The sequence below is a fragment of the Hydra vulgaris genome, chromosome 01 (genome assembly GCF_038396675.1).
Source record: "Hydra vulgaris chromosome 01, alternate assembly HydraT2T_AEP".
NCBI lineage: Eukaryota > Metazoa > Cnidaria > Hydrozoa > Anthoathecata > Hydridae > Hydra > Hydra vulgaris.
In genome coordinates, this window is record NC_088920.1 from 18,054,482 (window position 1) to 18,073,244 (window position 18,763).

At 24.5% G+C, this 18,763-nt stretch overlaps 1 protein-coding gene across 3 annotated transcripts in view; it reads right to left on the minus strand.

Moving 5' to 3' along the window:
- LOC100209141 (cystathionine beta-synthase-like protein) overlaps positions 1-17,373 on the minus strand; it is a 37,586-nt gene extending 20,213 nt beyond the window's left edge. Inside the window, exons 1-10 of one of the 3 annotated variants that reach the window (XM_065787514.1) lie at positions 17,126-17,373; positions 16,420-16,478; positions 16,115-16,253; positions 10,463-10,566; positions 9,956-10,090; positions 9,759-9,838; positions 9,585-9,654; positions 2,647-2,711; positions 2,493-2,562; positions 214-305 (exon numbers count right to left, since the gene is read on the minus strand). In XM_065787514.1, coding sequence (XP_065643586.1) covers positions 214-305; positions 2,493-2,562; positions 2,647-2,711; positions 9,585-9,654; positions 9,759-9,838; positions 9,956-10,090; positions 10,463-10,566; positions 16,115-16,230 — 732 coding nt within the window. In that variant the 5' untranslated portion in view covers positions 16,231-16,253; positions 16,420-16,478; positions 17,126-17,373. Of the gene's footprint in view, positions 1-213; positions 306-2,492; positions 2,563-2,646; positions 2,712-9,584; positions 9,655-9,758; positions 9,839-9,955; positions 10,091-10,462; positions 10,567-16,114; positions 16,368-16,419; positions 16,479-17,125 lie in introns of those variants that run through there. The other 2 variants (XM_065787515.1, XM_065787513.1) reach the window with 2 other exon arrangements.
- Positions 17,374-18,763: the final 1,390 nt, after the last annotated feature.

Sequence of the window (18,763 nt, forward strand, 5' to 3'; positions counted from 1 at the left end):
CTTTTACAGATTAATAAATAGCTTAATAAAAAAATGAGCAAGTCAAAAAAAGACTAAAATAAATAATATATAACAAATAACGACTTTTGCAGTTGAGAAACACTTTGCCAGTACATTGTAACAGTAATGGAGACTGAGATTAATTGGTAACTAACCCTACATTATACTATACATTATTTAAAAAAATCTAAAATTAAAGCAAATTATGTGTACTTTTATGTCTGGACATTTTTCTTTTAATTTTCTTGATAATCCAGTTAGAGTACCACCTGTTCCAGCAGAAATTACTATCATATCAATTTTTCCTAAATATAAATAAAGTTAATATAATCTCAAAACTTTTATCACTAAATAAAATAGATAAAAAATTTTCAAAGTCTTTTCTTAATCTTAAATTAACTTATTTTTATTGCATAGTGATTTAGAATAAGTAAAAAGCAACAATTGCAAATCCACTCACATACTTTTATTTTGCAGATTAAAATCAATATACTTTGTTTTAAATTTCATGGTCTGACTTTTTGTCCACATTTTTAGTTTATTGAGATCACCTCTCATATAGATATTCGCAGATCTTAAATATGATAATTCATTAATTGTCATCTGCAAAACAACTTGCAGATACTGTGAACTAATTCAGTAAAATGAGTGCAATTGGCAAGTCTCAGGAGAGAGTTCTCTTTTTTTTTTACACAGCTTAAGATACTTGATTATTAATTACTGTTGCTTGTTCATAAGTAAGTTGAATAAACAATTAAGTTATTTGAATTTTAGTAACTTGCATTATTTATTTTTATTTTTAGCATTAGATACTGTATGATGATAGTAGATGTAGTGTTAATAGTAATAATACAGTAGTAAATGGTGTGATATTAACTTGTTTCCGTCAATGTTGGATTTAAAAGTATTTAAACTGTAATGTAAATCAAGTTAGAATGGTTGGGAATTACATGGTAGAGGATTAAACAATTGGAGATTTAATTAAATTAAAACTAATTGTGATACTACTAAGTGATAGACAGAAAAATTAGAATTTTTTAAAATGTAAAAAAAAATTTCATCAATTTTGATGTGCTGATTTATTTTTACTTAACAAACCTAGCTTTATTTGGACATGTAAAAAAAATTACAGATGTAGTTTTTTAAAAACTTTTATTTATACAGTGCCTTGTTTTAGTTTGTTGTTAGGTTACAAATTATAATTTGTAACCTAACAACATTAATACTAACTAATTATTAACTTAATTATTAACAATAATTAATAAAAATTAATGCAACAATTTTTCTAATAACAATTTAATATGAATAAAAAACAAAGTTTTTATAATTTTAGGATATTTATATATATTTGTATAAATAATTTTTGGGCTTAATTTGCATATTTGAATTCAAAATCACAATCAAAACTTTTTTTATGTAAACATTTTACATTTGTATTATTTTAGATATTTATTATTTAAAATGTAAATTTTATAATTTTTTTTCTTTCAAAAACTTTTTTTAACTATTATAACTATTTCTATGTTTTATATTTTTATTTTTTATTTACAATTCAATTTCAGTTTTTCAAAGACTTTTGCTAATACTGTAATTAGATAATTGGAAGAAAGAAATACCACTTTTTGACATATTCACTTTTCTACATTTTTACATCTCTAGAAACTATGTGAAGAAGGATTGGGCCCTAGCATGACGTAGCGTGCAAGCATATTTTTATATACAAGTTTTGAAATTTGTATAATGGTGTTAACTTGAGTTGCATTTTATATTATTGATAAACTTGTTCTTTATTGATTATTGTTTTTATTAAAATCCTAATGAATTATTAAAAAACATTTCTTTAAATGTAGAGTTGAAGAATAAATCTTTCCTTGAAAATAATTTAAGTCCTTTCTTCGACCTCACAATTAAGATCTGCTCCTAATAAATGTAAAAAAGTAATGATTTCAAAAAGTGTTTATCCCCTTCTTCCAACTGGTGATTTAATTACAATTTTTTTTTATTTATAAATTAGATACACATCACATGTCATGCAACAGCTTGTTCTAAATTATTGTGTGCTATTATTGGTATTATTGTTACTTTATAAGAAAAATCTTGAAAATTAGTTTGAAAAAAATAGAGTGCCCCTGATTTCATTAACAACTTCCTACCCATCTTGTTTTTAATGTCATCTGAAGACATCCATTAGCAAATTTAAAAATTTAAGATTTGAACTTAGACCTCTGCGCAAAAAAAAAATTTTCTCATCATAAAATCTTTATATTATCTGCTAAAAAAATATACTTATTTGCAAAGTGCTAGGCAATATTGTCTGTATTTTAGTGAGTTGGATGGTAATAATGGTGACTGTTTGCATATTAGATGGTGGCTATGGTGTGATGGCAAAGTTAGGGGCTGTGTGTTAACAATTTTCCTCAGTTTTGTGGCAGTTCAGTATTTGTATTGTAAACATTTACTAATTACACAGATAAAAAAATGTAAATACACACCATCACATTGATACAAAATTTCTTCAGCTGTCAAGTCATAATGTGCCAGAGGATTGCCTGGGTTACGATACTAAATTTAATAGTTTTTGAAAAAATACATGAAATATTTACCATAGCATGTAAAAATTTAAAATAAAATAACAGTATAAAAAACCTGGTCAAGAATATAAGAATCTTTTATCTCATTATTCAGGCGTTGAGCAACACCAATATGAGATTCTAAATTAAAAAAATTAATTTGCCTTTTATTGGAAAGATAAAATGTTGCATACTTCTCAGGAAAAACAAGATGACCACAATATTACCAGGTCATCTAATTTTTATTACATTTAGCTCTTGCTCTCAAAACAAAAAATCTGTTGTTCAACTAACTCAATTTAACAGATGAAAATTTGGAACACTTTGGAAAAAATAAATTAAAGAGAGAAAAAGTTGAAAATAAAACTTCTTTTCATAAAGAAAAGCTGTTTATTAAACTATTTAAAAACATAACAAAATACAATTTTTCCAACAGTTCACTTATAGAAAATAAAAAAAGAAAGAATTGTCCTTTATATGTAGAATGTATCTAACAAAACCTGAACCATCAGATGTGTATGCATGCATGCAAGCATATATGCATGTATGCAGGGATGCGGAATCCCAAAAGGAGACCGGATTTGAAGTCACAAAAAAATTTACTTCTTTTATTTAGTTTTTGTTATTAATTAGTTTTTGTTTGGAGCTCTAAAAATATAAAAAAGCTTGTTGAGAACTAATGGGAAAAAAATAAGGACTTTTACGTTAGACAAACAATTAATTTTTGAACTTGGAGTCCTTAGGTATAATAGCAGAAAGAACTATGGGACTCCAGTCTTAAAAACAATAAGTTCCAATTCATTAAATCTCATGTTTTTCTTATACAATATCATGAGTAAACCAACATGTTTAGAGCTTCTGGACATTAGAGACTAGGAATATAGATATAAAACCAGAGTCTTTTTGGGACTCCACATCCCTGTATGTATGTATGTATGTATGCATGTATGTATGTATGTATGTATGTATGTATGTATGTATGTATGTATGTATGTATGTATGTATGTATGTATGTATGTATGTATGTATGTATCTATGTTTTGCATGTATGCATGTATGTAGGGTCAGTTCATTATATTTCAAATAATAACCTGTGGGGCACAATCTCTGATTTTCCTGATTTTTACATATTATTAAGTGCATTATGCAGATAAATTAAATTTGAAATTTCAGACTTCCGAGTACAGCGGTTTAGAAACTATAGCCTTACAATTACAACATAGTGGCCCCCCTTGATTTACAAATGGTCAAACTAGAATATTTAGAGCCTTATGACTTTTTTCAAGTGTCTCATTTTTTTTTAAACTATTCTGGATAGTTGTCTATTTAAAAAAATGATTTTTATTAACATGAGTCATATTAGAGAAAAATTATTACCATATAAGACTATTAGATTCAATATTTAAAAATGCAAACATAAACTTGTCATGTTCACACCAAAAATGCCAGCATTATTAAGTAACCCTATTTTTTAATTATTAATGCTTGAGTGCATTATTGAAAACCACTGCCCCTCTAACCTACCTACTGGGCCGCAACCAATTAAAGTTATTTCTTAACAAAAAGAAAAATTGGTAATTGCCACCTCCATAATCTGGTCTTTATAGTGTATAGGGGTGAAAATAAAGGGTCAATAGCTCTCTAGAGACCTTCATTACTGTTTAAATGTGATGCTTTTAACATATTTTCAAAATAAAAAATAAATACTTTAATGTCAAAAATGATTGATTTCTTTCAAAATAATGCAAACAATTAAAGACTTCAATAATATATAAGGGGTATTAAAGAAATCTATTATAAATAAATAAAATAACATGTTTGGACTTTTTCCTTAAAGAAAAACGTCAAAACATGTTACAGACAGCTATTATTAGGTTTGGTTTTTACTTTCGAATTGATATTAATTGATAATTAAAAACAATTAATTTATGATCATTTGGTCAATCTTTTTTTAAATAAGATAGAAGTAAAACCCTCTTATTTTTTTAAGCTCAGGCTCATGTATCATGGCAATAATGTCAGTCAATGGATACCAACGGATATCTGCTGTTTTTGTATAATTGAACGTATTGCAAGCGTTTTGAAAACAGCTGACACAACAGAAACACATTTTTAAATGTTTTTTCTTTACAATTTGACAACAGCTACTTTGATGTTTTAACAATTTAAATGCAACAAAAAAAATCGTTACATAACTTTTAATGATTGATCTTTTTGAAAGTTTTTATTTTACGCAAAGGTTTTAAATAAAATCAAAAATTAATTATAATGATCATTTAAAATAAACACGTATTATGTGTAAATTAAATGTTATATTTTAATTTTTATTTTTAGTGGGTATGTACTTTTTATTATAAATTTAAACGTTTGATACTATTTTTCCATGTCTATTTAAAATCTTTCAAAATAATTTTTTTTTAGTTACTTAAAATTATGAAATAAGTTAAATTAAATCTTCCCAAGATTTTATTCCCAAGAAACTTATTTCATAATTTTAAGTAACTAAAATTTACAAAAAATTGTTTAAAAGTTTTTGTTTTTTTTAACTTGACTTAGCAATTAAAGCTTTGAAATGATTAAAAAAAATTACGATTTTAAAAAGACTACGTTATTTTTTTAAACAATTTTTTTTCAACTTTTTTAAAAAATGTTTATACAACTTAAAAATATTATATCTTTTTCTTTTCAATAATTTAATTTCACTTTTCAATAATTTTAATTAAACTTGTTTATTTATTAAAGATGTAACTTGTAAAAGTGTATTGCGTAACTTTAAATAAAAGTTTTAAAAGTTTTAAAGTAATTTTTTTCAAATGCAATTAAAAACGTAACAAAAAGTAATTTTAACTTCGAGTTTTTTCAGTGTTTTTTAAAAATCTAATTTATTTTCTTTTTCGTTTTGCTTATTCTTTAGTTTTTTCAATTTTTTTACTAAATTAAGTTTAGCTTAACATTACTTTTTCCAGCACATTTTTGAAATATTTAAATCATCAGAACATATAAACAATCGTGGTCAAGTTATAAACAAAAAAAATAATTTGCGTGGTCAGCAATAGCATTCGTTCTTTAGGCCAGAATTTAATTCCCCTCGGTCAAAATGTCTGATTACTTTGTAAATTGTTCCAACAATCTGAGGTTTTACCCCGACAAATTGTCTGACCATTAAATTGAGCCCTGTTGGTGTGTATTACCAGCTGTTTTGGTTTCAGATACATAGAAAAATCTGAAAAATAAATTTAAACCAGATAAATCTGAAAAAAATTTAAAAATGTATTTAGTAAGATTATTTTTAAATGAATTCTTTTCTATACTTTTTTCTTTAAAAAAATTAGGATTGACTTTTATATAACAAATAATAATATAAGCCATTTTAAATATTTACTTAAAAAAAGGTTTAACACGCATAAACAAAAACAATAAAATGCTATATACCTAATGTTTTCAAAGTCTGATTTTAAATTAGCCTTTGAGTTGACAGTTTATTAATAACTCTTTAACCAGAACCACCTACTCCATGCACTTTTTCTATGCGCTGTGACAAAAACTGCCAATCTGCTTTCAATTCCTAGTTTTTTTCATGATTTTTCAAGTTTTTTAAATCAGAAATGATTAATTTTTTATCAAACTTGAAAGACATAATTTCAAGAACCAAATATGATTTGTTCAAAATTGTTTATTCAGAATTTGTTAAATAGTGTAGATTAAAATATTAATTTATTTTTTATACTGGCTGCCTGCACCATCAGTAAAATAATGGATATTCTGAACTTACGCTTAATCTTCTTTCAAAATTGGTATAATTTTTGAAACATAACTAAAGACCGCCTCAGTATTGTGAACCAGATTGTCAGGTATAATACCACTTGAACTTTCTCTATCAAATTACTATAAAATTATCCACCTAAGTCATACCCTGGTCAAGTTAGACCATTCACTAACTTGTATTGTTTAGAAAGTCCCTTTGGCTAAAGTCTTCACTTAACAAGGACTTTTATTTTGAATTGCATATAAGTGCATATAATAACAAAACTTCCAATACTTTAATAAAAATTTCGAACTTTGAACACTTGAAAACAAAATAACTTTGCGTCAAATATAACTAAAATTAAACATAACTAAAAATTTTCACTGATAGCTTCGGTTCGGTTCGGCTTCAATTAAACTATTTATTAAAAACTATTATATTATCAACTTAAAAATATTAATTCAAAACTTAGAATGTTCAAAAGTTGAATAACTTTGTATCAAATATAATCTAACAAACTAAACATTTTAACTGATATCTTCAATTTGGTTAATTTTCAATTAAATTTTAACTATTAAAAATGTTGCTGGTTGCTAGAAGAAAGCTAACAGCTAGAACTATTTTAGAAAAATACATAATACTAAATGAACTCGAAAAATAATAGTTATCTGTATATATATATATCAAAGGAATATGGAATTCCAAAGCAAACATTGTCTTGATGGTCAAAAGAAAAAAAACCTGCGAAAAAAACGAGAATGCGAGTCTCCCTATGAGGATTTGGATAAAGCATGTTATATGTGTATGCTTTTAAATGCACAATACCTAAACATTTCTGTCTCATTTTGTGTTGATAAAGCTCGAAATCTTGATAAGTCAGATATTTTCAAAAAGTTTGACATAACAAGAGCTTTGCTTAATTCGGACATTCGCTTTTATTCAATCAGTCGGACAACATATATATATAACCCTTCGGAGTACAAGTTAAAAGGATTCTACTTTATGATGAGAGATTTTTAAAAGGAAACTTATCCCTAAAAATAGATGAAATGGAATAAATAGATTTGCTAACGTAATGTCTTGTCAGTTCATATAAGTTGTTTGTTAACTCTTCTTGAAACTCATCAGGACTTAACGTTCAGGAGGTTTCAATCTTAACGTTTCTTAGGAGTAAATATCAGTTTTCAACCATTGTTTATAAATTATTTTATTAGCTCAACCCCCTAAGACATTTAATTCTTTTTTTTTTCGAGACACTTCACTCGTGAGAAGTGTTTCAGGACTAACACTTGTGAGTGTGTTCCAACAAGATACATGCTTCATTTTCTAACATAACAAATACATAGTTCATTTTCAAAAAAACATACAGTCGGACAGATCCTTCAACTTAATAAGATTTTGATTTTGATGGTGTATACAAACATAGTGTATACCAGATTTTTTAGCAAATATACAATTTTATGGCCTTAAAAAAGCATTAACAAAGGTTGATAAAATTATATGGTTGCCCCTCTCAGATGGGTTTCAAAGAAGGTTGAGGGCATAGTGCTGATGTCTGGCAACTATTTTGAACCCTGATCATCTAAATATCTAAATTAACTTAGATAATAACTTAACTTAGTTAACTTAGGTCTCTAAATAGGTAAAACTATACCTGTCCAACAACAGCTGTAAAGTAGTCCAAGATCATCTGCACACTTTTGTCCACGACCATCTGTATTTTTTTTTACTCCAACAACATCTGCCCAATATCATCCTGAAATTCATTGACCCCTATTAACATCTTTAGGAAGATGTAACTACACCTCGTAATCATTCTCCAGTTATTCTCAAGTCAAATAACATCTGGAAGAATTTCCTCCAGATGTAATTACATCTGAAAAAACTTATATGTAACTACATCTGGTTATATAATGCATTATAATTTAATTTTTTCATAAAATCCTTTAGTTATATTTAATATAATTGAAAAGATGTAACTACATCTGTAGAATTCATTGATGTAGTTGTACAGATGTAGTTATTCTTAACATAATTGAAAAGATGTAAATACATCTGTAAAATTTCCAGATGTAGTTGCACAGATGTTGTTATACTTAGATAATTAAAAAGATGTAACTACCTCTGTAGTAATCATATATTTTTAACACAGATGTTTTCAGACATCAATGAAATTTTAGATGTTGGTTGGACAGATGTTAATATACCTCAGTTTATTTACAGATGTTGTTGGACAGATGTACTTATACATCATTATATTTACAGATGTTGTTGGACAGATGCTATTAGCAAAAACTGATGTTGTTACCTTGACCCTTTAAATAGGAATTAACCCTTTATTCGCACCCCTATCCACTATAAAGACCAGATTAGGGAGGGGGCAACCAACTATATGTTTCTTTTTGCTATGAAATGACTTATAATTGGTTACACCCCTAACACAGGCCATTAGGCAAGTAAGAGGGGAAGGAGCTTCAAATAACACATTCAACAGTTGATAATTGAAAAATAGGGTTATTAAAAAATGCTGGCATTTTTGGTGTGAGTTTGACAAGTTTATAATGTTTGCATTTTCAGATAATTGTGTTTAATAGCCAAAACAAAGTGTTAGAAAAATTTACCAGCATCTCAAAATGGCAAAAAATTGGACTTTTAAAATATATAAATAAATATAAAATTTATTTTAAATATTGAGTTGTTTTATAAAAATCTTTTTTATTTTTAGGTTGGATACATCAAACCTTCAAAATAATTTTAGGTAATTGCACCTTTTGAAATGATTTTTTAAAATACATATAAATAAATTTTTTTATTTTCTTACTAAATGCATTATCAAATATTGTAAACTAAACACATTTATTTAGTCTTGTATTAAATCATAATATTTATGCACATTAATCTTTTTATAAGTTCATATATAAATTTATAATTTAGTCATTAATCTTTTTATAAGTTTCAATATAGTAAACATATTTGTTTTTTAACTGTTTTTATTTTGCCCTTTTCACCTTGTAAATTTGGTATTTAGCAAAAAGAAAAATCCAGAAAACAGTTTTTAAAAAAATGAGACACTTGTTGAAAATGCTATGCACATAATAATATGGAAAAATCAGGAAAATCAGAGTGTTCCACGAAGCTTTCTTAAAATTGGTAGAAATATAATAAACTGACCCTGTATATATGTATGTATATATGTATGTATGTATGTACATTAAAAGTTGAAAATAAAACTTTAATATTTAGTATTTCAATCTTTTTGTATTAAATACCTGGAGAATCAAAGCTTGCCGCTGTTGGAGTTCTTACAATTTCTGCTCCAAGAGCTCGTAAAGTATTAACCTAAAAAAAAAATAAAAAAACCCAGATAAACTAGATATAACATATTACAAAGAAATATATCAATGTAAACTCTTTTTTGCTGAAGACTACTGGTGGTACTTTACCTTTTCTGAACTCATTTTTTCTGGCATCACTATTATACACTTATAACCTTTCACAGCTGCAGCCAATGCAATTCCAATGCCTTAGATAAAAAAACAATAAGAAATAACAAATAAAAACTATATAAAAAATTTTTAAATAAAAAAAAATTAAAAATAAGAAACTTATTTTTAATTTAAAAAACATATAAATTCCTTACCAGTATTTCCAGATGTTGGTTCAATTAGAGTATCACCTGGCTTAATTTTTCCTTCTCGTTCTGCATCAAGAACCATTCTATATCCAATACGATCCTTAAGAGATCCTCCTGCGTTGAAAAACTCACATTTTGCAACTACAAGAGAAATCAAGAAATTTTTATTAAAGATTCTTAAACATAACTATTTATTTAATTTGTTAACATACTTATTATTAACTACAGCTACAGTTGTAAGTAAATGGTTCGACTTATACAGTTTATAATATATATAAACTATATTACTATGTATATAATATATAAATATAGTATAAATATAGTGTAAATAACTAGAATAACTTATCAATATATTATATTTATATATAATATTAATATATTATATCTTAAAACTATATTAATAGAGTTAACTTAGTAAATATATATATATATATATATATACATATAAATATATATATATATATATAGTTTACTAAAATTTTTGTTGTTATTTATTTATTAAAAATGTCTCACGCATTTCACATTTAATGCCATTTTCGTTTGGTATTTTATTTAAGCGAACAAGAGGAGATTTTCCAATTTTGTGAAGAATGTTTGGTAATATCTTCTCTTCTTCCCTAATAAAAGTTAAAAATTAAAATACAATTCTTTAAGTAAGTTAAAGTTTTATGAAAAAAAGTAAATAAAATACCATTAAACTAATATAAAAAAAGTTTTTAATCATATTAATATTAATTTTTAAAGTTTTTTTTTTTTATTATTTCTTCCTTAACTAGCATGGAAGCTTATAAACTAAAGTACACATTTTCAAAATAAATTTTAAAATAACTTTTTTTTTTTGAACTTTTTTTTCAAAATTTTTTGAGAATTTAATTTTAGTTTCAGTTTATTTTTACATAAAAAATTTCATATTATAAAAATTGTAATAGCCAAAATTATTTGTTATTTTCAATTTTCATTATTTCATTTTCAACTTTTATTATTCCAATTTCAATTAACATTATTCCATTTTCAATTTATATTATTCCATTTTCAATATCTTTCCATTTTCTTGATACTTTTGGTAACAAGTTAATAAGGTGTTACTAGTAAAATTCTTTTTGAAAAACAGAAAAACATTTTCTGATTAATAATTTTCAAAGCAAACATGGTTTCACACTTGATTGACAGAGACAGGTTAATGCTGCTTATTTAATTACCCATAATATTACAAAGGAATAGAAGCAATTTTATTTCATAGATTTTCTAGATACGGTTATAGGATTGGGAATTTAGATTGGGAATTAAGATGTGGTATCATTAGTATTTAATTCCACCACTAAAAAGACTAGTAACCAAGGGTACTACAACTAAATTTAGGCTAGCGTATCAGAGTTTTAATTCACCTAGATTAGTAGTTTTCATTATGGCTTTAGAGTCTTACATACTTTTATTTATAAATTTTAATGCTGTTATAGAACATTTTTATGCTCTGCAACAAAAAATAGCATTATATATAACTTATAACAAAAAAATAAAATACATCTATTTTGAAAAAATAAATAAATAAATAAAACATCTATTTTAAAAGCATAAATTAACTATACTATAATAGTTTTATTACTACATTTATGGCATTATTTTTATTTACATTATGGCATATTTATATTTATGGCATAAAACATGTACATGATCTGAAAGTCTGTTATTAAACTATATTTGCAATAACATTAATTATACAATTTTTTTTTTTTTTTTAATCCAGTATTGCAATAACCACAATCAAGCACCTTCCCAGGAAACAATTTTTATAACTTAAAATTTTTTGCAGTTTTTTTGTCTTGTATGACAAGACAAAAAAACTGCAAAAAATTTTTAGACCAAGTTGTCTAAAATAAAATACTCACACGTTGAGTATTTTATTTTAGACAACTTGGTCACGGTTGTTTGCAAGTTTAAGAATAATAATTATTGCAGAAAAACTTTTAAAAACAAAAAAATAAAAACTAACAAAATAGAAAATAAAAAGAAATTTTAATACAAAAAATAAAAAGAAATTAATAATTCAAATAATTTGTGAACTGTTTTTATTTTTGTTTCTTTAGAACTTTTGTTATTTTCAGCAACAAAATTAGATAAGGCGAAGAAAAAAAAAAAACAGTTTTAAGTCTACATTAAAAAGAATGTATTTCCTTTTCTTAACTTTTTTTTTTTTAAAAGAGGAAAGCAAAAATATAAATTGCAATGCATTTGTAAAATATATTTGTATAATATAACAAGTAAATATTGCCCCTTTATGAAAATATCTATGTAATAAATGCATATACTTTTATGTATAATTTTTTGTATTATATAATTATATTTATTTTATATTAAAACGTACAGGAAAAGATAGATAATATGAAACAATTACTGCTATTTGTAGATGATATGGCCTAATTGAAGCTTGAAAACTATGTGTGTGCCTTACTAAGGAAATACACTGAAAGGCTTAAATTGTATAAGAAATCTGAATGTGATGAGATGTGTATCATTCAGAAACATACAAAAAAAGACTTTTTATATACAAATAAGAAAAAATAAATGGTTACAAAGCAAACATATGACCAGCAGTATATAAAAGAAAATAAAAAAATGTGAACAGTTGTGGGAATCGAACCATGGATATTCCGTGTATAAAGATAACACCTTATCCAAATGAGCTAAACGTGCGTATACTTATATTAAAATATATATAGTTATATAATACAAAAAGTTATATATAAAAGTTTACGTGCGCATTACATAGACATTTTCTTATAGAGACAATATATACTTATTACATTAAAATTATACAAATATATTTTACAAACATATAACGATTTATTTTTTTGCTATTTTCTTTAAAAAATAAAAAATATAGGAAAATCATTCTAATGTTCTAAAACCATTTTTTTTTTTTTTTTCTTGCTTGGACTTAATGAATTTTGTTGCCGAAAATAACAACCACTCTAAAATAACAAAAATGAAAACAGTACACAAATTATTTAAATTTTTTTTTTTTTTTCTTTTTCTATTTAAGTTTATTTTACTTTCCTATTTTGTTAGTTTTGCTTTTTGTGTGTTTGAAACTTTTTTCAGCAACACATACAAAACTTGCGAACGGTAACAAACTGGCCTGGCCAGAAGTAATCTCATGCCATTAAAACTGGTAAGGACGCCTGAACAAATATGGGTAATCTAAAAAATATTAATCACAAAGTAATATATACACAAAAGTGAAACAAATACAATGAAAAATAGTCACTTTTTTTTAGTAAAATTACAATAGATAAAGTAAATAAAGCTGTAGTTTGATTTGGAAATAACATTAAGTGTTGCTGATGTTGAGTGCAGATTTTCTGCACTTAATCTCCTTTATACAAATTAGAGAAATTTTTACCTGTGCTTTCTTTAAACAAGTTAACTTGTTAAATGTTGAAGGGCCTAGAATTCTATAAAACATGTAAAAAAGCTACCAAAAATGGTAGTATATTTCCATTTTTGCTTGCTAATATTTGTCTATTTTTGGAATCAATGCAAGGATGATATGATAATACCGATGTTAAAAAGAGCATCATTTAAAGGTACAGAATTAAAATACTTTTGTGCACAGTGTATTTAGGAGTTAACCTAAAAGGGTGTACTTGCTCCAAAATAATTGCGTAGGATTTTCATTTCCAGCACAACCTTTTTTTAGTAGCCTTTCAGGTTAATTATATGAAGAAAGAAAAAAAAAAGACTATTAGCTTAAGGCTTGGTCAGGAAGCAAGTGCAACCACACTATATTCCAGACTAAACATATAAGATTTAGTTGCAACAACTTGGCCACATCTTTTCAGATATTTTGAGAAAATTTAAAAAATGCACAATAAAAGCTTAACCTGACTGACATTTACAAAAAAAAAACTTAAAAGATTCCTAATAAAAAAAAAACTTGACTAAAACAAAATAAATAACATTTAGAATTAATAATTTCTAAACTTTGCTCTTTTATAATTTTTGTATAAATTTAAACAAAACTCTATCATATAAAGTAATAACTTATTATTACATATAATGCTTGGCCTTGTTTACAAAGTATAAAATATTTGAAACAATTCTTCTTAAGTATAAAAAAATCACTGAGTAACTATAAAAATATTATAATGATCGTTTACAAAATCACAAAAAATACTTTTTAAATAATAAAAAATTAATCTATATTTATATTCTTGGTAAACTTTATATAATTTTTATTAAAACTTATAAACTTTGTGATTTAAAAAAATAATTAAATATTTTCTTTATATAAACAATAAATAAAAGTAAATTATCACTTAGTTTAAAAGTATTTTTCTAATATAAAAACACTTGATTACAAGATTATTCTTACAAAATTAATTCTTTTAGTGTGCTGAAACTTAATTTTTCAGACATATAAGGAAACATACATAACTTTGAATGTTCTCAAAAGATCTACAAAGCTGTTACAACTAAATGTTATATACCTAGTCAGGAATAGAGTTTAAATTTGCTAAATATCATAAAAACAGCTATATAAATTCCTTGCATTTAATATCAATACTTAAACTTTTCTTTTCAGGTTAGATTGGTATACAAAGTTAAAATTTTATTATTTAATATTATTTTTATTATTCAAACAAAGTAAAAATAAGACTATAAGTATCAAAAAAGGTATTAATTGTCCATAGCTTCTTTACTGCATACAAAAGGCAGAAAAAATAACAACCTTTTCATTTACACTTAAAAGAAAATATCTGCTGCCAACAAATGTACAAAAACTAGTGCTATTTATTTGGGTTGGAGTTCTCAAAATGAATTTATGAAAGAGTGTAGAGGAATCTTCCATGGTGTCATCAATAAAGAGGCTCGTACAACCATTTACTATTCCATGCTGTTGGAAGCAAAGCTGTTAATATATATATATATATATATATATATATATATATATATATATATATATATATATATATATATATATATATATATATATATATATATATATATATATATATATATATATATATATATATATATATATATATATATATATATATATATATTTTTATATATATATATATATATATATATATATATATATTTATATATATATATATAGATAGAGATATAGAGAGAGAGAGAGAGAGAGAGAGAGAGAGAGAGAGAGAGAGAGAGAGAGAGAGATTAGATATACACTTCCTTTATCCACAATACTATTATTTGTTATCTTCTAGTATAATTTTTCATATATTAACTTATATAATTTTCATATATAGACTTATATAATTTTATACTTATACATTTGTATTATTTAAAAATATAATTATATTTCCTTTATGCAAAATATCATCATTTGTTATCTTCTTGTATGTATCACATAATTTTTAAGAACTTTTAACATATATTTATAAAATATAATAATTTACTCTATATAAAATCATAAAACATGAAATTAATATAAAAAATTTCCTTCATATGAGTTACACTTTTTTTTTAATTTTCTTTTAATCCTATTTTTTATTTTATTTTTCATAATTTTTGATTATTTTCTTGTGTTTTCTTTATTTTTTCCTACTTTATTTTGTTGCTGTCTTTTTTTTTTTTTTTACTTTTTGTTGCCTTTTTTAATTTTGTTTATAATGTAAATGATCCTTGTTTTAGGAATGTTATATGAGAGTGAACCATACAGATTTATCATAATATATTTTTACTTCCAGAGAGTATGTTCTTGTTTTTATTGTTATTTGAGATAAAATCTATCAATAAGGATATTTGTAAAAAATTACTCCTGCTAAAGGCATTTTTGAGGCAGAATTTCTTGGGTTTAGTAGGAACACAAGTTCTAAAAATATCCTCAAATTTCTTTTTTATTAAAAAGGTTAAGGTAATCAGACCTTGATCTTTAGACAAGAGATTAGATTATATATCTAAACGACAAATCATTTTTAGATTCAAAAAGTAACCTTACTCTGTATTCAGAAAATTTTACCCTAACACAGTACTTTTTTTGATTCTCCTTTAATATTAAAGTTGCAGTTAACAGGCTAGAATAACTCAATAATAAATAAAATTTTGGGCTTTTTAAATTGAAATATGGCTGGATTCAAACTAATCAGACAACTCAACTTTGCAAGTGATAAAAATAAAATAAACTATTATGCTTACAGATTAAATGGCATATGATAATGAGGAGAACTTTTGATATCAGCTCCAAGATGCCATGTGCATTTAGATGGAAGATCTGGTCTCACCCAGTGCTTCTGAAAGTCTTCCCCGCTCATACTTTTAGTTCGCTTTTGGTTCTCTAACATATTAAATAAATTTATCGATACTCAATAGAAAATTGATTTGCTTGGCATAACTAAAACTACCGCGAGCCTACAATGTGACTTGAAGCAAAAACTTATTTTTAAAAATATGCACACGCATCCTTAAAGTAAATAATTAATAAATTAGAATTTCCATGGTACGATAATGAATTCATGCGTGCGTCCATTCCATCTCCATTCTTCGTGTGAGACAAAACAACCTGTTTTCCGTGAAATTTAAAATATAGGTAAATAAACAAATAAAGATATACACGTAAAGAGAATCGAACAATAAAAAAAAAAAACCTAAACGTGATTTTGTCAAAATATTAGAGCTGTATATATATATATATATATATATATATATATATATATATATATATATATATATATATATATATATATATATATATATATATATATATATATATATACATATATATATATATATATATAATTATATACATATATAAATATATGTATATATTTATATATATATACATATATTTATATATGTATATTTATATATATACATATATATATATATATATATATATATACATATATTTATATATGTATATTTATATATATACATATATATATATATATATATATATATATATATATATATGTATATATATACATATATATATATATATATATATATATATATATATATATATATATATATATATATATATATATATATATATATATATATATATATATATATATATATATATATATATATATATAAAGCTCTAATTCCTAATTTTTTTTTATACCATTTTACTGTATCTATTACTTTGTATTATTTTTATTTTATTACTATTTCTATTACTTTATATTATCAACTTAGAATACTTACAAGTAATACTTGATTATTATTGATTACAATCAAATAGTAAGTTTACGATCTTAAAAAATCAAAAACGAGACTCGATTTCTGTACGAAACACACTTTGCGCATTTGTAATTACTTTTCGCGATTAAGATTTAGACTTCTAAACTTAATTAGGATATAAAATTCGCCATCAAGAAATAATATTTTTTTAATATTAAAAACTGAGACCTGTGAAATTTTAAGCCTGAATTTTGGTTCTGAAAAAATATTATGAAAAATAACTTTCTGTAGCTTTTACTTCCTTTTTAAACATTGTGCTAAAAAAAACAATAAGTGTTAACCTATCAATTAATGTGTTAACAAATAATACGATAACCTTTTATTTAATATTATTTATTAAGTGGGTTTTAGTTTTTATAATGACTGGGATCGTTCGTAAAAAAACAACGCTAAATTTAATGAATAAACAAAACAAAAAAGATCGCAAGTTTTTACTCTCAGAGTTTTTAAGTTAATTGAAAATGAAAATGGCGCTTCAAATTTAATGAAATTTGCCGCGCAAAAGAGCAATTGACCTTTGCAAAATCAAAACGGCAACTGCAACCACAACGTTTGAGCACAAAATATTGGTAATGCGCATGTGTGAGCTTGGGTAAATCCCTAATCGGGTTTGTTGAAAAGGTGAAATGATTATCAGTTATGAAAACGTAAGTTTTTATAACTCATAACGTAAAACAAAGTTATGAAAATGTAAAGCTTTCAAAAACTTTGTCACAAAGTTTGAGTTTTTTTTTACTGGTTAATTTCATATCGTTATATCGGCTAACTGTTTATTTTAAATCTAAGGGTGGAATGCAAGAAGCGAACTTGAGTCAAGTTCGACTTGAACTTTACTTTGTGACCAATAGCGGCAGACTATTTTTTGAGAGGAAAACCCATACTCTGCCGCTATTGGTTACAATGTTAAGTTCAAGTCGAACTTGACTTAAGTTCGCTTCTTGCATTCCACCCTAAATTACTTTATAATTCGTATATGTATATATATATATATATATATATATATATATATATATATATATATATATATATATATATATATATATATATATATATCAGGCCCGAAGGAACAAAAATTATATTGGGGGGGCAGTACAACCCCGAAATGGTTTTGTAGAAGCTTTTTTTTTTTTAGTCTATTTTTCAGTCATATATATATATATATATATATATATATATATATATATATATATATATATATATATATATATATATATATATACCCAGTTATGTAAATAATAAATTCACGATATAATATTGAAAATCATACACAATTTGCTTTTTTATCAAGATATTACCGGTATTTAAAATCGCGGTAATATCTTGATAAAAAAGCAAAGTTCGCTTTTGGCTCCACCCTTATACGTCGTCTAAATTAAATCTTTGATAACTGTGATAAGGCAAAGTTAAGTTATTAGATTTATTAACATCGTAATGTAAATGATGAAAAATAAGTAACTCGTTACTAGCTGCTAACAGGTTTTAAAACGATGTTAGGTATTGCTTGATAAAAATTTTAAATGAAAAGATTAAATATTAAGTATAAAAAAATGATATTATTAAAAAGCATGCAGGCAAGTACGCATAACCCTAAAGCTTTCCTTT